The sequence below is a fragment of the Schistocerca nitens genome, chromosome 6 (genome assembly GCF_023898315.1).
Source record: "Schistocerca nitens isolate TAMUIC-IGC-003100 chromosome 6, iqSchNite1.1, whole genome shotgun sequence".
Taxonomy (NCBI): domain Eukaryota; kingdom Metazoa; phylum Arthropoda; class Insecta; order Orthoptera; family Acrididae; genus Schistocerca; species Schistocerca nitens.
In genome coordinates, this window is record NC_064619.1 from 465996955 (window position 1) to 466014538 (window position 17584).

General features: G+C 39.0%; 1 protein-coding gene across 1 annotated transcript in view; it reads left to right on the forward strand.

Moving 5' to 3' along the window:
* Positions 1-17584, forward strand: part of LOC126262222 (transmembrane 9 superfamily member 2) — a 135094-nt gene that overhangs the window by 20491 nt on the left and 97019 nt on the right. Inside the window, exon 4 of the mRNA XM_049958669.1 lies at positions 14034-14169. Within this exon, the coding sequence (XP_049814626.1) occupies positions 14034-14169 (136 nt within the window). The remainder of the gene's footprint in view (positions 1-14033; positions 14170-17584) is intronic.

Here is a 17584-nt window from a genome sequence, read left to right on the forward strand (position 1 = left end):
TGACGGTGGTAGTTGTTGTATGCTTCACTAATTACATAGTTCTCCATCTACTCACACTGCAGCCTTCGAGGCAGGCACTTTTGCTTGAATGAGTAAAACATACTTAGATGATATACCAAGCAGCAACAAATCATTTAGTATTTCTGTCCTTATTATGTTTGTGGATTCACTTATGGAGACAAATTTCCGCCCCCCCTCCCCCCTCCAACTTTTCGACAGTTCTGCATTGTGCTTTGTAATTCTTTAGACAGTGCTCTACCTTCTGTACTTCTTCTGATGTGGGCTCTTCTACCTTTGGGCGTGCAGTGTAACAGAGTAGCTGCCCACTGCTGATAGTACTACCCAAACAAAATTCCCTTGAAGTACTCTCTCCATCTATGCAGGACATCTTGTTAGTCTGTCAGCAAATTTTCCTTTTTGTTCTTACGTGCTGTTCTTTTGGTCTATATTTGTTGGTTTTCTCTTTTAGTTTTGTTATAAAATTTTGTGCTTTCATTCCTGTGCTCTTCTATCTCTATATTAATTAGACAGAAAGTGAAAAGGGACCTCTTGTCAAAATTTTGGGTCTTGAGCTATTGTAATTTTTATGTCCAGCATTAAATTCTGAATAATTTGTTAAAAAAGAAATATTTTTGTCCCTAAATTTGAGTAGTTGAATTTTGATAATGGGAAATAGGGTTTGAGGCAATGCATTTGAAAGTTTCATTTTATTGCCAATGTTTAATTTGACATACTTAAGAAACAAATTCTGCATTTATATTACTCTTAAAATGTCCTTTGTCACGTGGTACAGACTTCTTTGAATTTAACATTAAGTGGTTAAACTCTTCAGATCTATAGCACATTACAGTGTACAAACATTTAAAACCAAGTAAACTGACTCCAAATTGAGAAATTTAGTGTACCCTGCACAACTTATTTTTAGGAAAATATTGGTATTTTTACTCAGTGTAACAGCATCTTTTAGACCAAATTTTGATTTTGAACCCATTAATGGGTCCAAAACCACCTAAAATTTTGAATTCACAAAACCTCCCAAAATAGATTACTGTGATCCCATATTTTATAGTGACCAAAGGATTTGATTTTTACTTCTAAAATACTTGTGTCTGAAGGGTTTCAAGATTGTTCACAAACAGTATTCTTGCCTCCTCATCTTTGGTTTTGGTACCTCTAGCTGTTAAGGTTCTTCCTAGGGATCCTCACTGTCACTCACTTGAAGTTCTGTTGTGGGTCCTTGTTCTAGTTCAGGTCACAGAATGTTTTTTAGACCTCTTTGCTATAGGTTCTGATGTTTTTAAAAAGAAAATCATTTTGTTGATTTGTCATCCCTGTTGAAATTACTGTACCAGGAAACCTAGCAGGTCCATGTCCTTCAGGAAAGATGCAGTGTTCAAATTTGGTTTTCATTGTGCGATGTACACTCCCTTTGTAGTTAATGATGAGCTTTAAGTGGATGTATTTAGTTACATGAGGTACATTGTTAGTGTTGTTATTCTTCAAGACATTTTTCAATCAACACTCATGCCAAGACATTTAGCCAGCCAACACCAACTTTGTCTTTTTCATTTCTATCGGTAACAGCAGAGTTAATGTATGTTGTACGTGTAGGTTTTTGTTGCTACAGTAACGTCAGCTGTCAGTTGACATTTTAAGGCTACCAACTGCAAATTGGTAACTTTTTAGGCATTTATAACTCTCATATAAATAGGAACGACTTGACGTGATTGGCATTATTGTATTCATAAAATGTCCGTGTATACAAAGCTGCTCTGAACTCCTTAAAATCCCCGTAAACATTAGGAGACACTGTTTCGTGAAGCAATGCATATGCATCTATGGGGTTTACAAAAAGGGTATCTTGTTAGACCATTGTTATTTCCCCATAATGACGAGAGATCCTTTTTCAAAAGACTGACATCAGTTGCTTTTAATGACATTATTGTCTCCTGTTGGATTTGGATATCTTTCAAATCGATAGGAGCATTCACAGAATGAAGTGTATTATCACAAAAAAAAAAAAAAAGGTTCAGCTTGTACTGAATATTTTGCTTCTCTGGTAAGAGGTCCCTTTGTCCTTTCTCTCTCTCATTTCTGCTCATTGCTTACCTTTTTTTCTTCCTACAAACCCTTGCTGCTTCTATTCTCTTTTTCACCATGTAATGCTGATTTGATCTCATTTCATTGTAAGCATTTCAGTCTTGCTTCCTTTTTCCTGTCCACTGCATGTCTACATTATCTTCATACAGTCTTCATTTGTAGGTATCCTTGTTGCCTCCAGTTTTTCGTGTGCTGTTGTCGGGAGAAGCATTTTTAACAACAGTTCCAGTTCTTGTCTATATGGTTTCCATCATCATTTGTTTGTAACTCCTGTCTCAATCTGTTCTGGTACTCTTGTGCAACAGATGCGTCTTTCAGTTGCTTTATACTGCATTCATTTACTCTTTTAATATTTCCTTTGCCAGCCATAGCAAGTTTCTGCCTCATTTTTGCTCCTACGAGGCTATGACCAGAATCAGAATTAGCTCCTTGGAAGGTATGCACATTTTCCATATCAGATGCCCACCTCTTTGCTACCAATACATGGTATATTGAATTTGCTTCTGATATTTTCCATGTACCTTTGTACATATTTTTTCTTGGGAATTAGTTGTAGCCTTTAATTTGGTCATGACAGTAGACTGTAGTCATCATAGCATTATTACTAATTTCTTCATGCAAATTTTCGTTACCAAACACACTATTGAAAGCGTCTTCCTTGCCCAGTTTGGCATTTAGTCCCCAAGGACTATTTTGGAGTCATATCTAGTTATTTTATCACAGGCTTCCTGTGGCTGCTCATAGAAACCATCTACCATATCTCCATGTGATTTTTCTGTTAACACATACATTCATGAAGGTCACAATGTGAAATTTTGCTTTGACATGCAGAGGGCATACTCTTTCATTGTGTGGGGTGAAAGCAATAACAGATTTATTCATGTCTGTGTAGACTATAAACCCAATTCCGTATTCTTCTTGTCTTTCATCTTTTCTTGAGTAACACGGGGAGAAGTTTTGCTTATAGATCTCACCACTACTGTTCCACCTGATATCTTGGAGCCTGTAGAGCGCTTGCCCTTTGGTGTGGGACACAGTTCATCTGGCTCCTCTGCCGTGGCCAGTTAGGATTGGGTGCCCCTTCCAGTAGCTGTGCTACTGTGGCATAGCCTCCAGCTTCTTCCGATCATACGTACCTCCCTGCCCAACCAGAAGGTGCCTTCGACAAGGTGGTGTCCCATGAAGTCATAATCTTATGATATATTCTGTGCTTCCCAGTTATTCTAATGTGTCTGTACTTCACAAAATACTGATAAAATATGTTTTGCATCCAGCACATATCTTACAGTTTCGTTTACCTTGTAAATGGAATACACTGCCTGGTTGGTCATACTGTCTAGTGTTTGGTTACAAGAAGTATTATCTTCTTGTATTGTTTCATTTGATTGACATTTATTTCTATATTAGTGTTGAAATTTGCCAGAGTTTGATATTATTTGAATTTTCTTATTTTAATGCATAAAAATTTCACGGTTCATTTGTTACATCAAATTTGGATAAATTTCCAGTCTTTCGATGGTATCCCCCATCATCTTCGTCAGAGACTAAAACTGACTGTTGTGAGCTGACAAGGTTTCCTCTTTTATACCCCTAGAATGGCATCCAATTGGCTGGATTATGTCATGACAGTGTGTACAGAGGTGACGCACTCTACGCCCACAGGTTTTGCTTTATCTATACATCTAGTGTTGCTTGCAGTGCCATCCATTGCCTCAGGCGATGAACTGAGAAGTATTCCTCTGTGATTTTTCCTTGACAAGTGCACTCTTCCATGCATTACTAAGGGCATAGCCAGTAGTTGCTTTCACAAAGTCTGATTTCAACAGCTACTGTAATTATAGTGTTCCGGTCTCGGAAACTGACAAAAGGCCGGGAGAGCGGTGTGCTGGCCACATGCCCCTCCATATCCACATCCAGTGAAGCGTATGAGCTGAGGATGACATGGTGGTCGGTTGGTACCGTTGGGCATTCATAGCCTGTTGTGGATGAGTTTAGTTTAATAATCACAGGGTCCCAGTAGTTCGAAGTGTAAACCAATATTCTCTTTTGTTCAAACAAGATCTTTTGCTTATTTAACAGTCAGTGTTCTGCCACCACTGATATATCCAAATTCCTGTATTTAAGGTGACACTGATGCTCGATGCAACAGTCAACAACAGTCTGTATAGAATGGCCCACGTAACTCGTGCCACACTCGCACACCCAAAAAACTTGATAGCCGTATCATTATTTTTATATTTGTACTGATTAAACTCCTTGATGGGTTAAAACATCTTATCATGCTAGGAATCATTGGCATTGTCCTTACTGACTGTTGTATCCAGGCATTACTCATCTTTTCCCTATACAGTGTTGATTGTAAAGTATCTCTCTCCTATGTTTGAGACTTCTTCATAATGGTAGAGAAGTTAGAATGTTTTAAGCCATGCAAAATCCCTAGTCGGCGTACTCTTGTTGCAGAAACTAAGTTGGTGTGACTGATGGACTAAAAGCTGTGCTTCATAATCCTGTGGAAATAGTTAATGAGCCGTCAGTAATCAATTGATTGAAGATGAGAAATAGTGTACATAGGAGCAGAACTGAATCAAAAGAAGAAGAAATGAATTTAATGTGATGAAATGATGAGCAGAGGGAGAAGATGTGGGGGAAAGAAAAGAAATAAAAAGAGAAAATAGTTTTCAGGTGGTGCAGACCGATGCATAGTGTACTCTCCTTCCTGCTTCTCTGTTATGTAGTATACTCTGAAACACAGTATACTGTATTGCTGGTAAAAACAATATGTCAGTAATTAGTATTGCTGTCTTAGAAGTTTGTAAGGCTCTTGTCAGTGTAAAGATTGAACACTACAGGTTTATAGTCCATATGGGTGTCCTGACAGCTTGCCCTTCTTTGATTGGAGAAAGAGGTTGATGATTGGTGACTTAGCAGTTGGCAAAAATACTATTGAAAAGAGAGCACTGTGTGACAATTTTATTTTAACCATAAATAATGGAAGGTTACAGCTCAACACACAGTTACGGCATTGAGTGTATGGTAGACACATTTTTTTTAGTATGAGATTGCTTGCAAATATCTTTTCTTCAGGAAGATTCTCCTATTGCGGGAATTTTCAGAAAATGCAAATTCCAGAAAAAGTGACCAGTGAGCCTGTCTCATTGAAATGTGGTGAAATTAGATGTGAAGTGTTTGATAGGTTGATAGGAGAGTCATTTATGCCAAATGTAATGTTCCAGTCAAGAATATTTATACACAAAAATGCTTTAACAAACAGTTGTCTGAGGATTGTCTAGGAGTCAGTGTTTCCACATTTAGGCATTTCACCTTCTTTAGGACGAAACATATTGTGTGTGGTTTTGGGCTATTGTATTTTGATGGGGTTTTAGGGAAATTTGGGGTAGAATCAAACTTAGAGTAGTGATCCTATTATTTATAGTAGGCACCATAATGTACTACTTTATGGCCCTTATATGAAAGTGAATTCCCTCAAACCTTTATTGAACGCAATCCATGTTATTTTAGCCAACTACATTGACTGTGTTATTATTATTGTTCAGGGCAACATCAGAACTTATTTCATTCTATATTATACTAAATAAAACTAATCACATGAAAAGTTGACTGATTACACTGGTTGTGTAACGGTGTAATCCACAGATAGCACGAAATCCAGAGAAGTAGCCTGTGAAAGGCGTATTTAGCCGTTTCAATTTTTTGGTGACATACAGAAACATGCAAAAAGTAGACATGGAGCTCTCCTCAAAGCCAAGTGTTTTGGGATTGAAGGTGAGGAAGAAATTAAAACATTGGCAGCTGAAATTTATTGGAGTTACACTATGTGAGCAAAAGTATATGGACACCCAGCTGAAAAATACTTCAAAGTTCGTGGCACCCTCCCATCAGTAACGCTGAAATTCAATATGTTGGCCCAACCTTAGCCTTGATGACAACTTCCACTCTCAGGCATACGTTCAATCAGGTGCTGGAACGTTCCTCGGGAAACGACAGCCCATTCTTTACGGAATGCTGCGCTGAGGAGAGGTATAGATGTCGGTCGGTGAGACCCGGCATGAAGTCAGCGTTCCAAAACATCCCAAAGGTGTTCTTTATGATTCAGGTCAGGACTCTGTGCAGGTCAGTCCATTACAGGGATGTTATTGTTATGTAACCACTCCGCCACAGGCTGCGCATTATGAACAGATGCTCGATTGTGTTGAAGGATGCAATTGCCATCCCCGAATTACTCTTCAACAGTGGGAAGCAAGAAGGTGCTTAAAACATCAATGTAGGCCTGTGCTGTCATAGTGCCATGCAAAACAACAAGGGGTGCAAGCCCCCTCCATGAAAAACACAACCACACCATAACACGACCGCCCCCGAATTTTGCTGTTGGCGCTACACATGTTGGCATATGAAGTGCACCGAGCATTCACCATACCCACACCCTGCCATCGGATCGCCACATTGTGTACCATGATCCATCACTCCACATAACATTGTTCCACTGTTCAATCGTCCAATATCTACGCTCCTTACGCCAAGCGAGGCGTAGTTTGGCATTTACTGGGGTGATGCACGTTGCTTATGAGCAGCCGCTTGACCATGAAATCCAACTTTTCTCACCTCCCACCTACATGTCGTAGTACTTGCAATGGATCCTTATGCAGTTTGTAATTCCTGAGTGATGGTCTGGATAGATGTCTGCCTATTACACATTATGACCCTCTTCAATTGTTGGCAGTCTCTGTCAGTCAACAGACGAGGATGACCTGTACACTTTTGTTCTGTATGTGTCTCTTCAGATTTCCACTTCACTCTCACATCGGAAACGGTGGACCTAGGGATGTTTAGGAGTGTGGAAATCTCGCGTACAGACGTATGACACAAGTGAGACCCAGTTATCTGACCATGTTTGAAGTCTGTGAGTTCCGCAGAGTGCCCCATTCTGCTCTCACATGATGTCTAATGACTACTGAGATTGCTGATATAGAATATCTAGAAGTAGGTGGCAGCACAATTCACCAGGTGTCCGGTTACTTTTGATCACATAGTGTATGTACTAAGCTTCAAAGAACTCTGTGGCAATTTTGTTTATGAAAACCTTGAAGTGGTTATTTCATTTTTATTAACAGTTCCATCTTCAAATACTGGGGTACAAAGATTAGTCAATGTTCTCAAAAATGTAAAAAAGACAAAATAAATAGATGTAACAATGAAACCCCTTAACAGGTATCTTCATACAAAAAAGACAATTCTGGAAAACAGTTGCTCAATTTAGAGTCTGGTAGTGCCACGCTAAGTGCGGCAAATAAATGTAAAAGTAATGCTTCAGCCTCTGATCCTATAAATCTACTAGTGTTTTGTATAGTGTGTTATAGGTATTTTATGATATTCAAGACCTGAAGTAAGATGATATTTTTTATTATAATTGTACACCCTTAAATGTAGAGATTTTTAATATTTTTAGGGATAATTCCAAAATAATCTAGGGAAAACCAATAATATAATTTGAAACTCTGCTGGAATGTTAGTAGTTTAAGAGGATAAAAACTTTTGATCGTGATTTTCTACAGATTCCCCATTTGAAGTTATAGGATTTTTCTTCTCTAATCTTGAGACAATATTGAAATCGAGATATAATTTTATGTGAGAACTTAAGTATTAACTTACTGACTGGTGTTCTGGGGAAAAGATCTAAAGTGGATCTGTGAAATAGAGGACAGCCAGTTTTGACAGTGGTGCTATCTGACAGCAGCAGTGGCCAGTCAGTGGTTTGTAACACTGACAAAGTCTTCACATTCCATCCAAGGTGTGAGTAATCTCATCTTTTTACACGAAAACGTGCATTCACAGTGTGTTTAGTGTATCATAAGACATTGAATACTTTCAGGAAATTCTATTTACAAACACAGTAAATGTCATACCACATCAAAGAACACAGAAATGGAAAATGTGAAGAATCTGAATGTGCACAAAAGATTTTAAAACTTAAGAGGGAGCTTTCTGAAGAAGAAGAAGAAGAAGAAGAAGAAGAAGAAGAAGAGCAATCAATTGAATGCCATTTGAATGAGCCATAAAATTGCTCTACTTTTAGCCAAGTCTGTGTGCCCTTTCACAAATAATGTTTTCATAAAGGATTACACTGCAGTTGCAGCTGAAAATTTGTCCCCCCTTCAGGTGGAAGAATTTCATGTGGTGTTATTAGTAAACATGACAGTCATGCATGCCACACAATTTATGACACAAAACATTAAGAGTTGGCTTGGTGCAAAATCTTCATAAACTGTTAGTTACGTATTCTTCACCATTCGATGTGTAGATCTCATTGGCACTCAGCTGGGTGTGACATTCATATCAGCATTTAAGAAATTGTAGGAAATGTAATTTTGTTATGGAATTTTGGTGACCGCAGACCCATTGGAAAATAAATCAGGATTCATAGAGCAACTGAATAGGAAAATGGAAATGCTTCACTATAAAATTAATGCTGATGTGCAACTTGACGTAATGGATCTACAGTGTGAAAGGGAATATAAAGATATTCTAAATTTCTCCTAGCATTTCTCTTGTAATTGATTTCCTTATTTAAACAAGTCTCACATCATATTCTCTGTAACAGTGGACAGGGGTATGGTACTCACAGGCACGTGCTCACCATTTACTCGTGGGACATGTTTGCTTTGCAGTTCTGTTGTAAATGGTCTTGCACATTTTCTTTGCTCATGTGGTGTCCATTCATAGATTCTGTTCAGCTATTGGATACTGTCTATGGCATCGAGAATAGTATATTTTTTCTCGTTTCTGATGTGTTTTGGTCTGGAGATTAGGCAATATCCTCAACAAAAATCAGTCTCAAAGGGACATCTATGTATTTTTATCCGTTTTGATTAGCCCATATTCCAGCATCTTCTGTGGTGGCACTCTCTATGATTGACTTGTACAGCAAGAGCTTCAATCTCTCTATAATTTTGCACTCCATGGCAAGAAGTTAAGTGATTTTTTTTGTGTTCATCATACCCTGTCTTTTATTTATTTATTTATTTGTTTGTTTCTTTTTGTGTTATGAAGAAAGCTATGACACACAATACAGAAAGCAAGCAAGATTATATTTATTGTATGCTTCTGGGTATTCAGCTGAGTTGTTGTTTCCATTTTGTGCACAGCATTTCAATAAATGTTCAGGTGCTGCAAGTTGTGCTGCTGTATGTACTTGCTGCCTGGACTCCAACAGACTGTGAATTAATATTGCTCTTGCTCAGGTATTTGTAACTGAATATGACTCCCAGTACTCACTGTGCCCTTTGATGCCCTACTGCTTTTCAGAGTGCGCACTGATATTCTGTGAAATGTTTGTGTCTAAGTATTCCCCCCAGTTCTGGAGTATGTGATGGCCAGCAAAATCTTATGACATTGCATGTCAGACCCACAAGCACTGCTTAAGTTGAAACCCTCATCCCATTTTATTTGTGTTTTTTACATATTTATCTTGATGGACTCCTTAATTACACTATCTCACAAACTTGCCATTAGCACTACAATATTGATCTCATCGTATTTCATTTCATGATTTTTCGTGAATATATTCAATGTAGAGCTTGGCAACAGCCAATTTCCTCAGTTGGTAGTGTTGCTGATGTTCTTAGAATCTCTCCCCAAGTGTTGTAATAGTCTGCCCCAATGCAAGACATGGCACATTTGCATTGAATGCAATACTGTACACCCATCTTTCAGAGATCTAAATTGTCTTTAACATTGCAGAGAAGACATTTTTCTGTTGTCAGGAGTGAAATATACTGGAAGCTGTGTTTCTGTAGGAATCTACGGATCTGTACGGATATTGGGCCCACTTAGGGTATATAAGCTACTCTTGCCATCTCTTTCTCCGTCTTGGTCTCACCCTCTCTCTCAGGCATTCTTGATTTTGATTGCAATGCCCTCTCAGTATGACAGTAAGATTATCCATTACTTTTAGGTGTTATATTCTTCAGCGAGGCTCTCTATTTCTGAAAGTGTTTGACCTCTACATTGTGGAGCACCTCCTCCCCATAAAGTCAAGTGATGACATCTCTCAGGTTTTCTTGATATAAAGAACCTGGAAGCATGCCATTATTAAATCATTCTGAGAAAACCTGAGAGATCACAAACAAGATTACAGATAGCTTTTCTTTCTAAGTTTTTTGAAGGTTTTTCTGTAGATCCTAGTTTGAAGAGTAACTCATCTTAATGCACATATTTTTTGGTCAGCTATTGTTGGCTTCAGAAAATGTGCCTTTCAGATAAAACAGCGTATTCTTTTATGTGTATAACACTGCCAGGGCTAAATGATAAGTTGAGGGTAGCAAGTATCTTTTTTTATTTTAACAACAGTTGTCATCCAGTGTCAACATGAATCTTACTGGAGTGCTATTATTTTTGTGGGTAGAGGGTCCTAATTTTGTGTATACATACAAATCAATGATTTATTAACCAAAAAAAGCAATAGGCTGAAAAATCTTTGTGTTTGTGGCATGCTTTATAGAAAACACATTGTTTCTCAACCACCCCACATCAGGCTGCATACATTTTCTGAAACATTAATCTTAAAACTGACATTTGGTAACAGTGAAGTCGATATTTAAAATTTTAACCTTGAAGACAGGTGAAAACCTTCCCAGTAAGTAACACATTCACATCTCAACAGAAGTTCAGTACAGCTATCTTCACTATAAGAATTATCTCCACAGTCACTGATACTGAATAATGAAACCTTGTTTACTTTATTTTTACACTATCGTGTCCTGTGGAATCATATGTTGAAATAAACAGATAAATGATGCATTAGCTCCATACTTAACAATCATATACAACCATTCGCTTGACGAACCAAAGACTGGAAAGTTGTACAGGTCACACCAATATTCAAGATAAGTAGTAGGAGTAGTCCAATTAACACAGGGCCATATCATTAATGTCAATATGCAGCTGGATTCTGGAACATATATTGTGTTCAAACATTATGAATTACCTCAAAGAAAATGGTCTGTTGACACACAGTCAGCATGGGTTTAGAAAACATCGCTCTTGTGAACCACGACTAGCTCTTTATTCACATGAAGTGTTCAGTGTTATTGACAAGGGATTTCAGATCGATTCCGTATTTCTAGATTCCCGGGAGGCTTTTGACACTGTACCACACAAACAGCTTGTAGTGAAATTTGCGTGCTTGTGGAATATCATCTCAGTTATGTGACTGGATTTGTGACCTCCTGTCAGAGAGGTCACAGTTCGTAGTGATTGACAGAAAGTCATCGGGGTGAAAAAGAAGTGCTTAATGGCGTTCCCCAAGGTAGTGTTATAGGCCCTTTGCTGTTCCTTATCTATATAAACGATTTGGGAGACAATCTGAGCAGCCGTCTTAGGTTGTTTGGAGAAGACACTGTCATTTATTGACTAATAAAGTCATCAGAAGATCAAAATGAATAGCAAAATGATTTAGAAAAGATATCTGAATGGCTCGAAAATTGAAAGTTGACCCTAAATAAAGAAAAGTGTGAGGTCATCCACATGAGTGCTAAAAGGAATTCGTTAAACTTAGGTTACACGATAAATTAGTCAAATCTGAAGGATGTAAATTCAATTAAATACCTAGGTATTACAATTACGAACAACTTGAATTGGAAGGAACACACAGAAAATGTTGTGGGGAAGGCTAACCAAAGACTGTGTTTTATTGGCAGGACACTTAGAAAATGTAACACATCTACTAAGGAGACTGCTTACACTACACTTGTCCATCCTCTTTCAGAATACTGCTGTGTAGTATGGGGTTCTTACCAGGTAGGACTGATGGAGTACACCGAAAAAGTTCAAAGAAGGGCAGCACGTTTTGTATTATTGTGAAATATGGGAGAAAGTGTCACTGAAATTATACAGGATTTGGGCTGGACATCGTTAAAAGAAAGGCGTTTTTCGTTACGACGGAATCTTCTCACGAAATCCCAATCACCAACTTTCTCCTCTGAATGCGTAAATATTTTGTTGACACCGACCTAGATAGGGAGAAACAATCACCTCGAAAAAATATAGGAAATCGGAGCTCGTACGGAAAGATATAGGTGTTCGTTCTTTCTGTGCGCTATACGAAATTGGAATAATAGAGAATTGTGGTGGTGGTTCGATTAACCCTCTGCCAGACACTTAAATGAGATTTGCAGAGTATCCATGTAGATATAGTAACAGGTTGCTTATTTTAGAAAAGGGTGATCAGAGCAGTATCTGTTGGCAGTTAATGAACTTTGTAGAGCTATAATTAATGTCTTCTAATCTGCCCCTCGCAAACATGTACTACCTAGTGGAATTTGTCATTAGTAAGATGAACGGGCTCAGTAGGAAATGCAGCAGTCACAAAGTGATTCTGGAAACAAATTGGTTACGGGTGACTCTTTATTAAGTGTTACATAGAATGATGTAGTCTCTTTAATGTGTCTCATTTTCAGTAGGCTTCCTACAGAACTGAGAACTGTGGTAAATCTATAATTTTCAAATTTTATATTAGAAGGATTCTTTGTGGTACACTTTTTTATTCTGTAATAAGTTCCTCAAGAGAGGTTACAACTGTCTGGTATACATGGTCTGTTCAGAAAATTCTGAAACATTCGTAATTTCGTGTCAATGGTGTGTTGTAGCGAAATGTAGGTTGGCATTCCTGCACATGCTTGCTAGAAAATGCAAGAAGGAAATGACCTGAAATGTGGCAAGACAATTCACAGCTCTTGCATCACAATTACGCATCTACATATTCATCCTATTTGGTGCGTGACTGTTGCACAAAAAACAAAATCACTTTGCTGCCTCATCCTCCATGCTCTCCAGACCTGGCCACTGTGGACTTTTTTTATTTCCAAGTATGAAAACCCCATTGAAAGGATGAAGATTTGCAACGATAGATGAGATAAAAGAAAATTTGCAGACGGCACTTCGTGTGATCCAGCAAGTGGCATACTGGGTCTGCTTCTGGAAGTGGAAACTGCATTAAGAGGGTGTGTCAATTGTGGAGGAGAGTATTTTGAAGGAGACCATGCACAACAAGTAAAAGGTAGGCATAGAAAAAAAATGTGGGGGCAAAGTTTTGGAATTTGTTGAATAGACCTCATATTGTAACTCTTAAAATATTTGTATTTATTTATTTATAATCTGGAGTCTGTAAATTATGTATTCAATGGCTTGTTTTATGACCAAGTAACTTTGGCCAAGAAAAATAAGTCAATCAATTAAAACAAGACATTGTCGTACAGACAGACTAACTTTTTATAGGTATTAGTTAAACAACAGATGGATGTTGTGAGAAGTTTGGAAAGAATTTTAGATGTTGCCAATTTCATTCCAGCTCATTATTGATCGAAATCTTACCTTTTAACTAGCAGTGGATTCAAACATCACGGTAAAAGTGTTATTGTGTAATATAGAATTTTTTCCTTGTTTCTCTAGTAAGTTAGTCATGAAATTATCGTAAGCTCCTAAGATGCAGAGTAAAAATAGATACAAAGCTGAACAAGTACTGACTTATCAGGCAAGCAGTCACATATGTAGATTATGAGAAATTAAGAGTAGTAAGATATACTAGATTAAATTAAGCAAAAAGTTCAGTATCATAGAAAATGAAAATTATACAGACATAGGTGAAGAGGGCAGTAGTTTTACAAAGGTACTAGCATAAACAGCACAATACAGTGCAGGTATGAAAATATAAAAAGAAAAGAAAATAGCTATTGGAACAAACCAGCTGTTATAGGTTGGGCAGTGTACTTCAAAAACTTGATGGAAATGACTAACGACATGCAACATCCGCTCTCTCTCTCTCTCTCTCTCGCTCTCGTGTGTGTGTGTGTGTGTGTGTGTGTGTGTGTGTGTGTGTGTGTGTGTGTGTTTTTAAATTAATGGTGTATAATATGTTTCAGATTAAGTTTTTGGAAGACCAGTCATGCTCTGTAGCGTGTATCAAGAACTACACCGGCACTGACAAAGACTCTGAGACAAAGCTTGGGTTACTTAGAAGAGGCATTGGCTTAAACTATCAACATCACTGGATAATTGGTTGGTATTACTCTACAGGCCGGGAGCACATAATTGTTTTATGAATAATAATGTTGATGATAATAAAAATAGTGGTAGTGGTAGTGGTAGTAGTAGTAGTAGTAGTAGTAGCAGTTGTTGTTGTTGTTGTTGTTGTTGTTGTGAGTATTAGCAAGCCACTTCTAGGATCTGGGTATGCACATCAACCTGGACTGAATTTTCGTGGCAGGTTAACTATGAGGGCCAGTGTGCTGGCCAGCCAGGATATGATTTTTAGGCAGTTTCTGACATCTGACTAGATGAATACTGGGCTGGTATCCACATCTGCCTCAGTTACATGATTCGCAAACATTTTGCATGTGTTCTAACATTTCCACGCGGGATAACACTAGATGCAGATGGGGGGGGGGGGGGGGGGGGGGGCATCAAAGGGAAAAGCATCACAACACCCTCTACCACACTAACAATGCCAAATCCATATTAACATGCCGACCCCAAGAAGGCATGGGATAAGGCCAGGAATAATAATAAAAATACTCCGTTTGTCAGAAAAGTTCCAGGACAGGTTTCTTTATTTATGAGTCTGCAGTACTAAAAATGAACAAATGTTGTTTTTATGTTACCTTGTATGTGTGTGTCCTTGAAGTGACCTGGGCCATGTTTCCTCAAAAAACCAGTAGGTGGCAGGGCTGTGCTCAGCAACTCACTTTTTGGTTTCTTGGCACGTTAGTTGACACAATGGATAATGATTGTGAGCAGAAAGAGAACATTAAATTCTTCATTAAGCTTGGGAAAATCCCTAATGAAACCTGGACAATGAAGCAAGTATATGCTGGCAAGCACTTTCAAGAAGTCATGTTTTCAATTGGCACAAGAGGTTTCGTGAAGGCAGAGATTCAGTGCAAGACAGTCCCTGAGTTGGTTGTCTGTCTACAGCACACGTCAGTGCAAAAGTGGAGCGTGTAAGACAGTTCTTACAAGAAGACCATCGTGTAACTGTGCAAGCGATATCAGAAAAAGATCATTTTAATCATAATCTGTGTCATATGATTTGATTCGAAGATTTAGGGAAATGAAAACTTAATGCAGAACTCGTCCCTTGCACACTAATGGACAAACAAAATGAAGAAAGGCAAAGAATTTCTGCCGAACTACTGGATGGAGCCAGAAGTGATCCCACATTTTTGTCAAAGATTGTTGCTGGGGATGAAAGTTGGTGCTACCAGAACAAAGACAATGTTTCTGCATACTTCTATAGTAAAGTATTGGTGCTCCATGAGTATGTTCCTCCGGATCAAATAGTGAACCAGACTCCGTACACCGAAGTCTTGAAACATTTGCAACAAGTTATTCTCTGTGTTTGCACTGATTTGTAGCTTTCTCAGGATTGGTTCTTACTGCATGACAATGCAAGACACCATACTGCTTTATTGTTACCGAGTATCTGGTCAGACATTCTTTTATTGCCATCCAACATCTACCGTATTTGCCTGATGTCTCGCCTTGTAATCTTTTTCTTATTTCCACGAGTGAAAAGGCGACTGAAAGGTAAGCTTCCTTAAGGTATTGCAGACATCCAACAGGTTGTGGCAAATGAGCTTACGAGCATCACAGTTGAAATTTTCCCTGCTTATTTCCAAGACCTCCAGAAACATTGACAACTTTGTATAGATAGCCAAGGGGACTGTTTCGATTGGAGCTAGGATCGTTGCTTGGTAAGTGCAATTTTCTGTTTCCAAAAACAACCTGTCATTAAACTTTTCTGACAAAGGGAGTAATAATAAAAATAATCACTTTAAAGAAATAGAAGAGGATTTCCAAAACTGTAACATGAGAGATTTCTACGAAACATTTAAAACCAGAATCAAGCAATGTTGGGTGGAGGACGTGAGGACAGTAGGTTGCTGTAGATTGAGGCCAGGATAATTTCACGAGTGGAGAATGTGTCGTAAGTAGGATAACTCCCATCTGAGTAGTTCAGAAGAGCTGGTGGTGGAGGGGGGGGGGGAGGGAGGGAGGGAGGGAGGGAGGATCCAAATAGGCTTGGATTATGAAGCAGTCATTGAAATCAAGCATGTTACATTCATCTGCACGTTGTGCCACAAGATGATCCACTTTTCTCTTGGCCGCAGTTCGGTAGTGGACGTTCAGCCCAGTGAACAGCTGTTTGGTAGTCACACCAATATAAGAAGCTGTGCAATGGTTGCAGCAGCGCTGGTATACAACATGGCTGCCTTCACAAGTGGCCTGACCTCTGATTGGGTAGGGTAATCCTGTGACAGGGCTGGAATAGGAAGTGGTGTGTGTGTGTGTGTGTGGATTGGGCAGGTCTTGCACCTGGGTCTGACAAAGGGGATGGGTTTTGAGAAGGGCCAGAGGCTTTAATTAGGGAATGGAGGTTATGAAGGAAAGAGACTGGCATACTTAGCCTATGCAGATGACATCTGTTTACTCTCTAGGTCGGAAGAGGAGTTGGAGCAAATGACCAAAGCACTAAAGGAGGCTGCCAGCAAATTTGGGCTAAACATAAACCAAGCTAAGACAGAGTACCTCGTTATGACGCGTGGTCATTGTCAGACTGTTGATCATCTACAATCACTGCAGGTTGGGGACCATTCCTACAAGAGAGTGCAAGAATTCAAATACCTAGGGGCACTTTTCACTGATAACTCGTCATGTGAAGCAGAGATCAATGCCAGAATACAAGCAGGAAACCGATCTTACCACAGCCTAGCACAACTGCTTCGGTCCAAATCTCTCTCCAGACAGTTCAAGATTCGACTGTACAAAACCCTGATCCAGTCTGTTGTTCTATATGGCTGTGAGACATGGAGTATCCGGAAACAAGACTTCCATAAGCTCCTTGTCTTTGAGAGAAAAGTGCTTCGGAAGATCTTTGGTCCGGTTCTGGATGCAGATACAGGGGAATGGAGGATCAGATACAACCAAGAGCTTGAGGAACTATACCAGCAGCCCAACATAGCAGGAGCTGTCAAAGCCAAACGAATGCAGTGGGCCGGCCATGTGGCCCGGATGGAGGATCACAGATGGCCTCGGAAGCTCATGGATTTCACACCTACAGGAAAGAGACCGCCAGGGAGACCCAAGAAGCATTGGAGGGATGGACTCCATGTAGATTTAAAACAAATGTCAATAGATGTGGACGAATGGCGGATAGCAGCAATGGACAGAATACAGTGGAGGAGGAAAGTTGTAGATGCCTGCAGTCCACTGGGCCTGATCACGTGGTAGTAGTAGTAGTAGTAGTAGTAGTAGTAGTAGGTTATGATGGAGTTCTAGTTTGGGATCACTCTTGCATGGTTTATAGGATGAGGAGGAGTTTGATTATTGGCAGAAGCCTTCTGCCTCAAAACAAACCCTGACATAATCATTCTATCTGCAGACAAAGGTTCCACCACTATCATTATGAATTGTA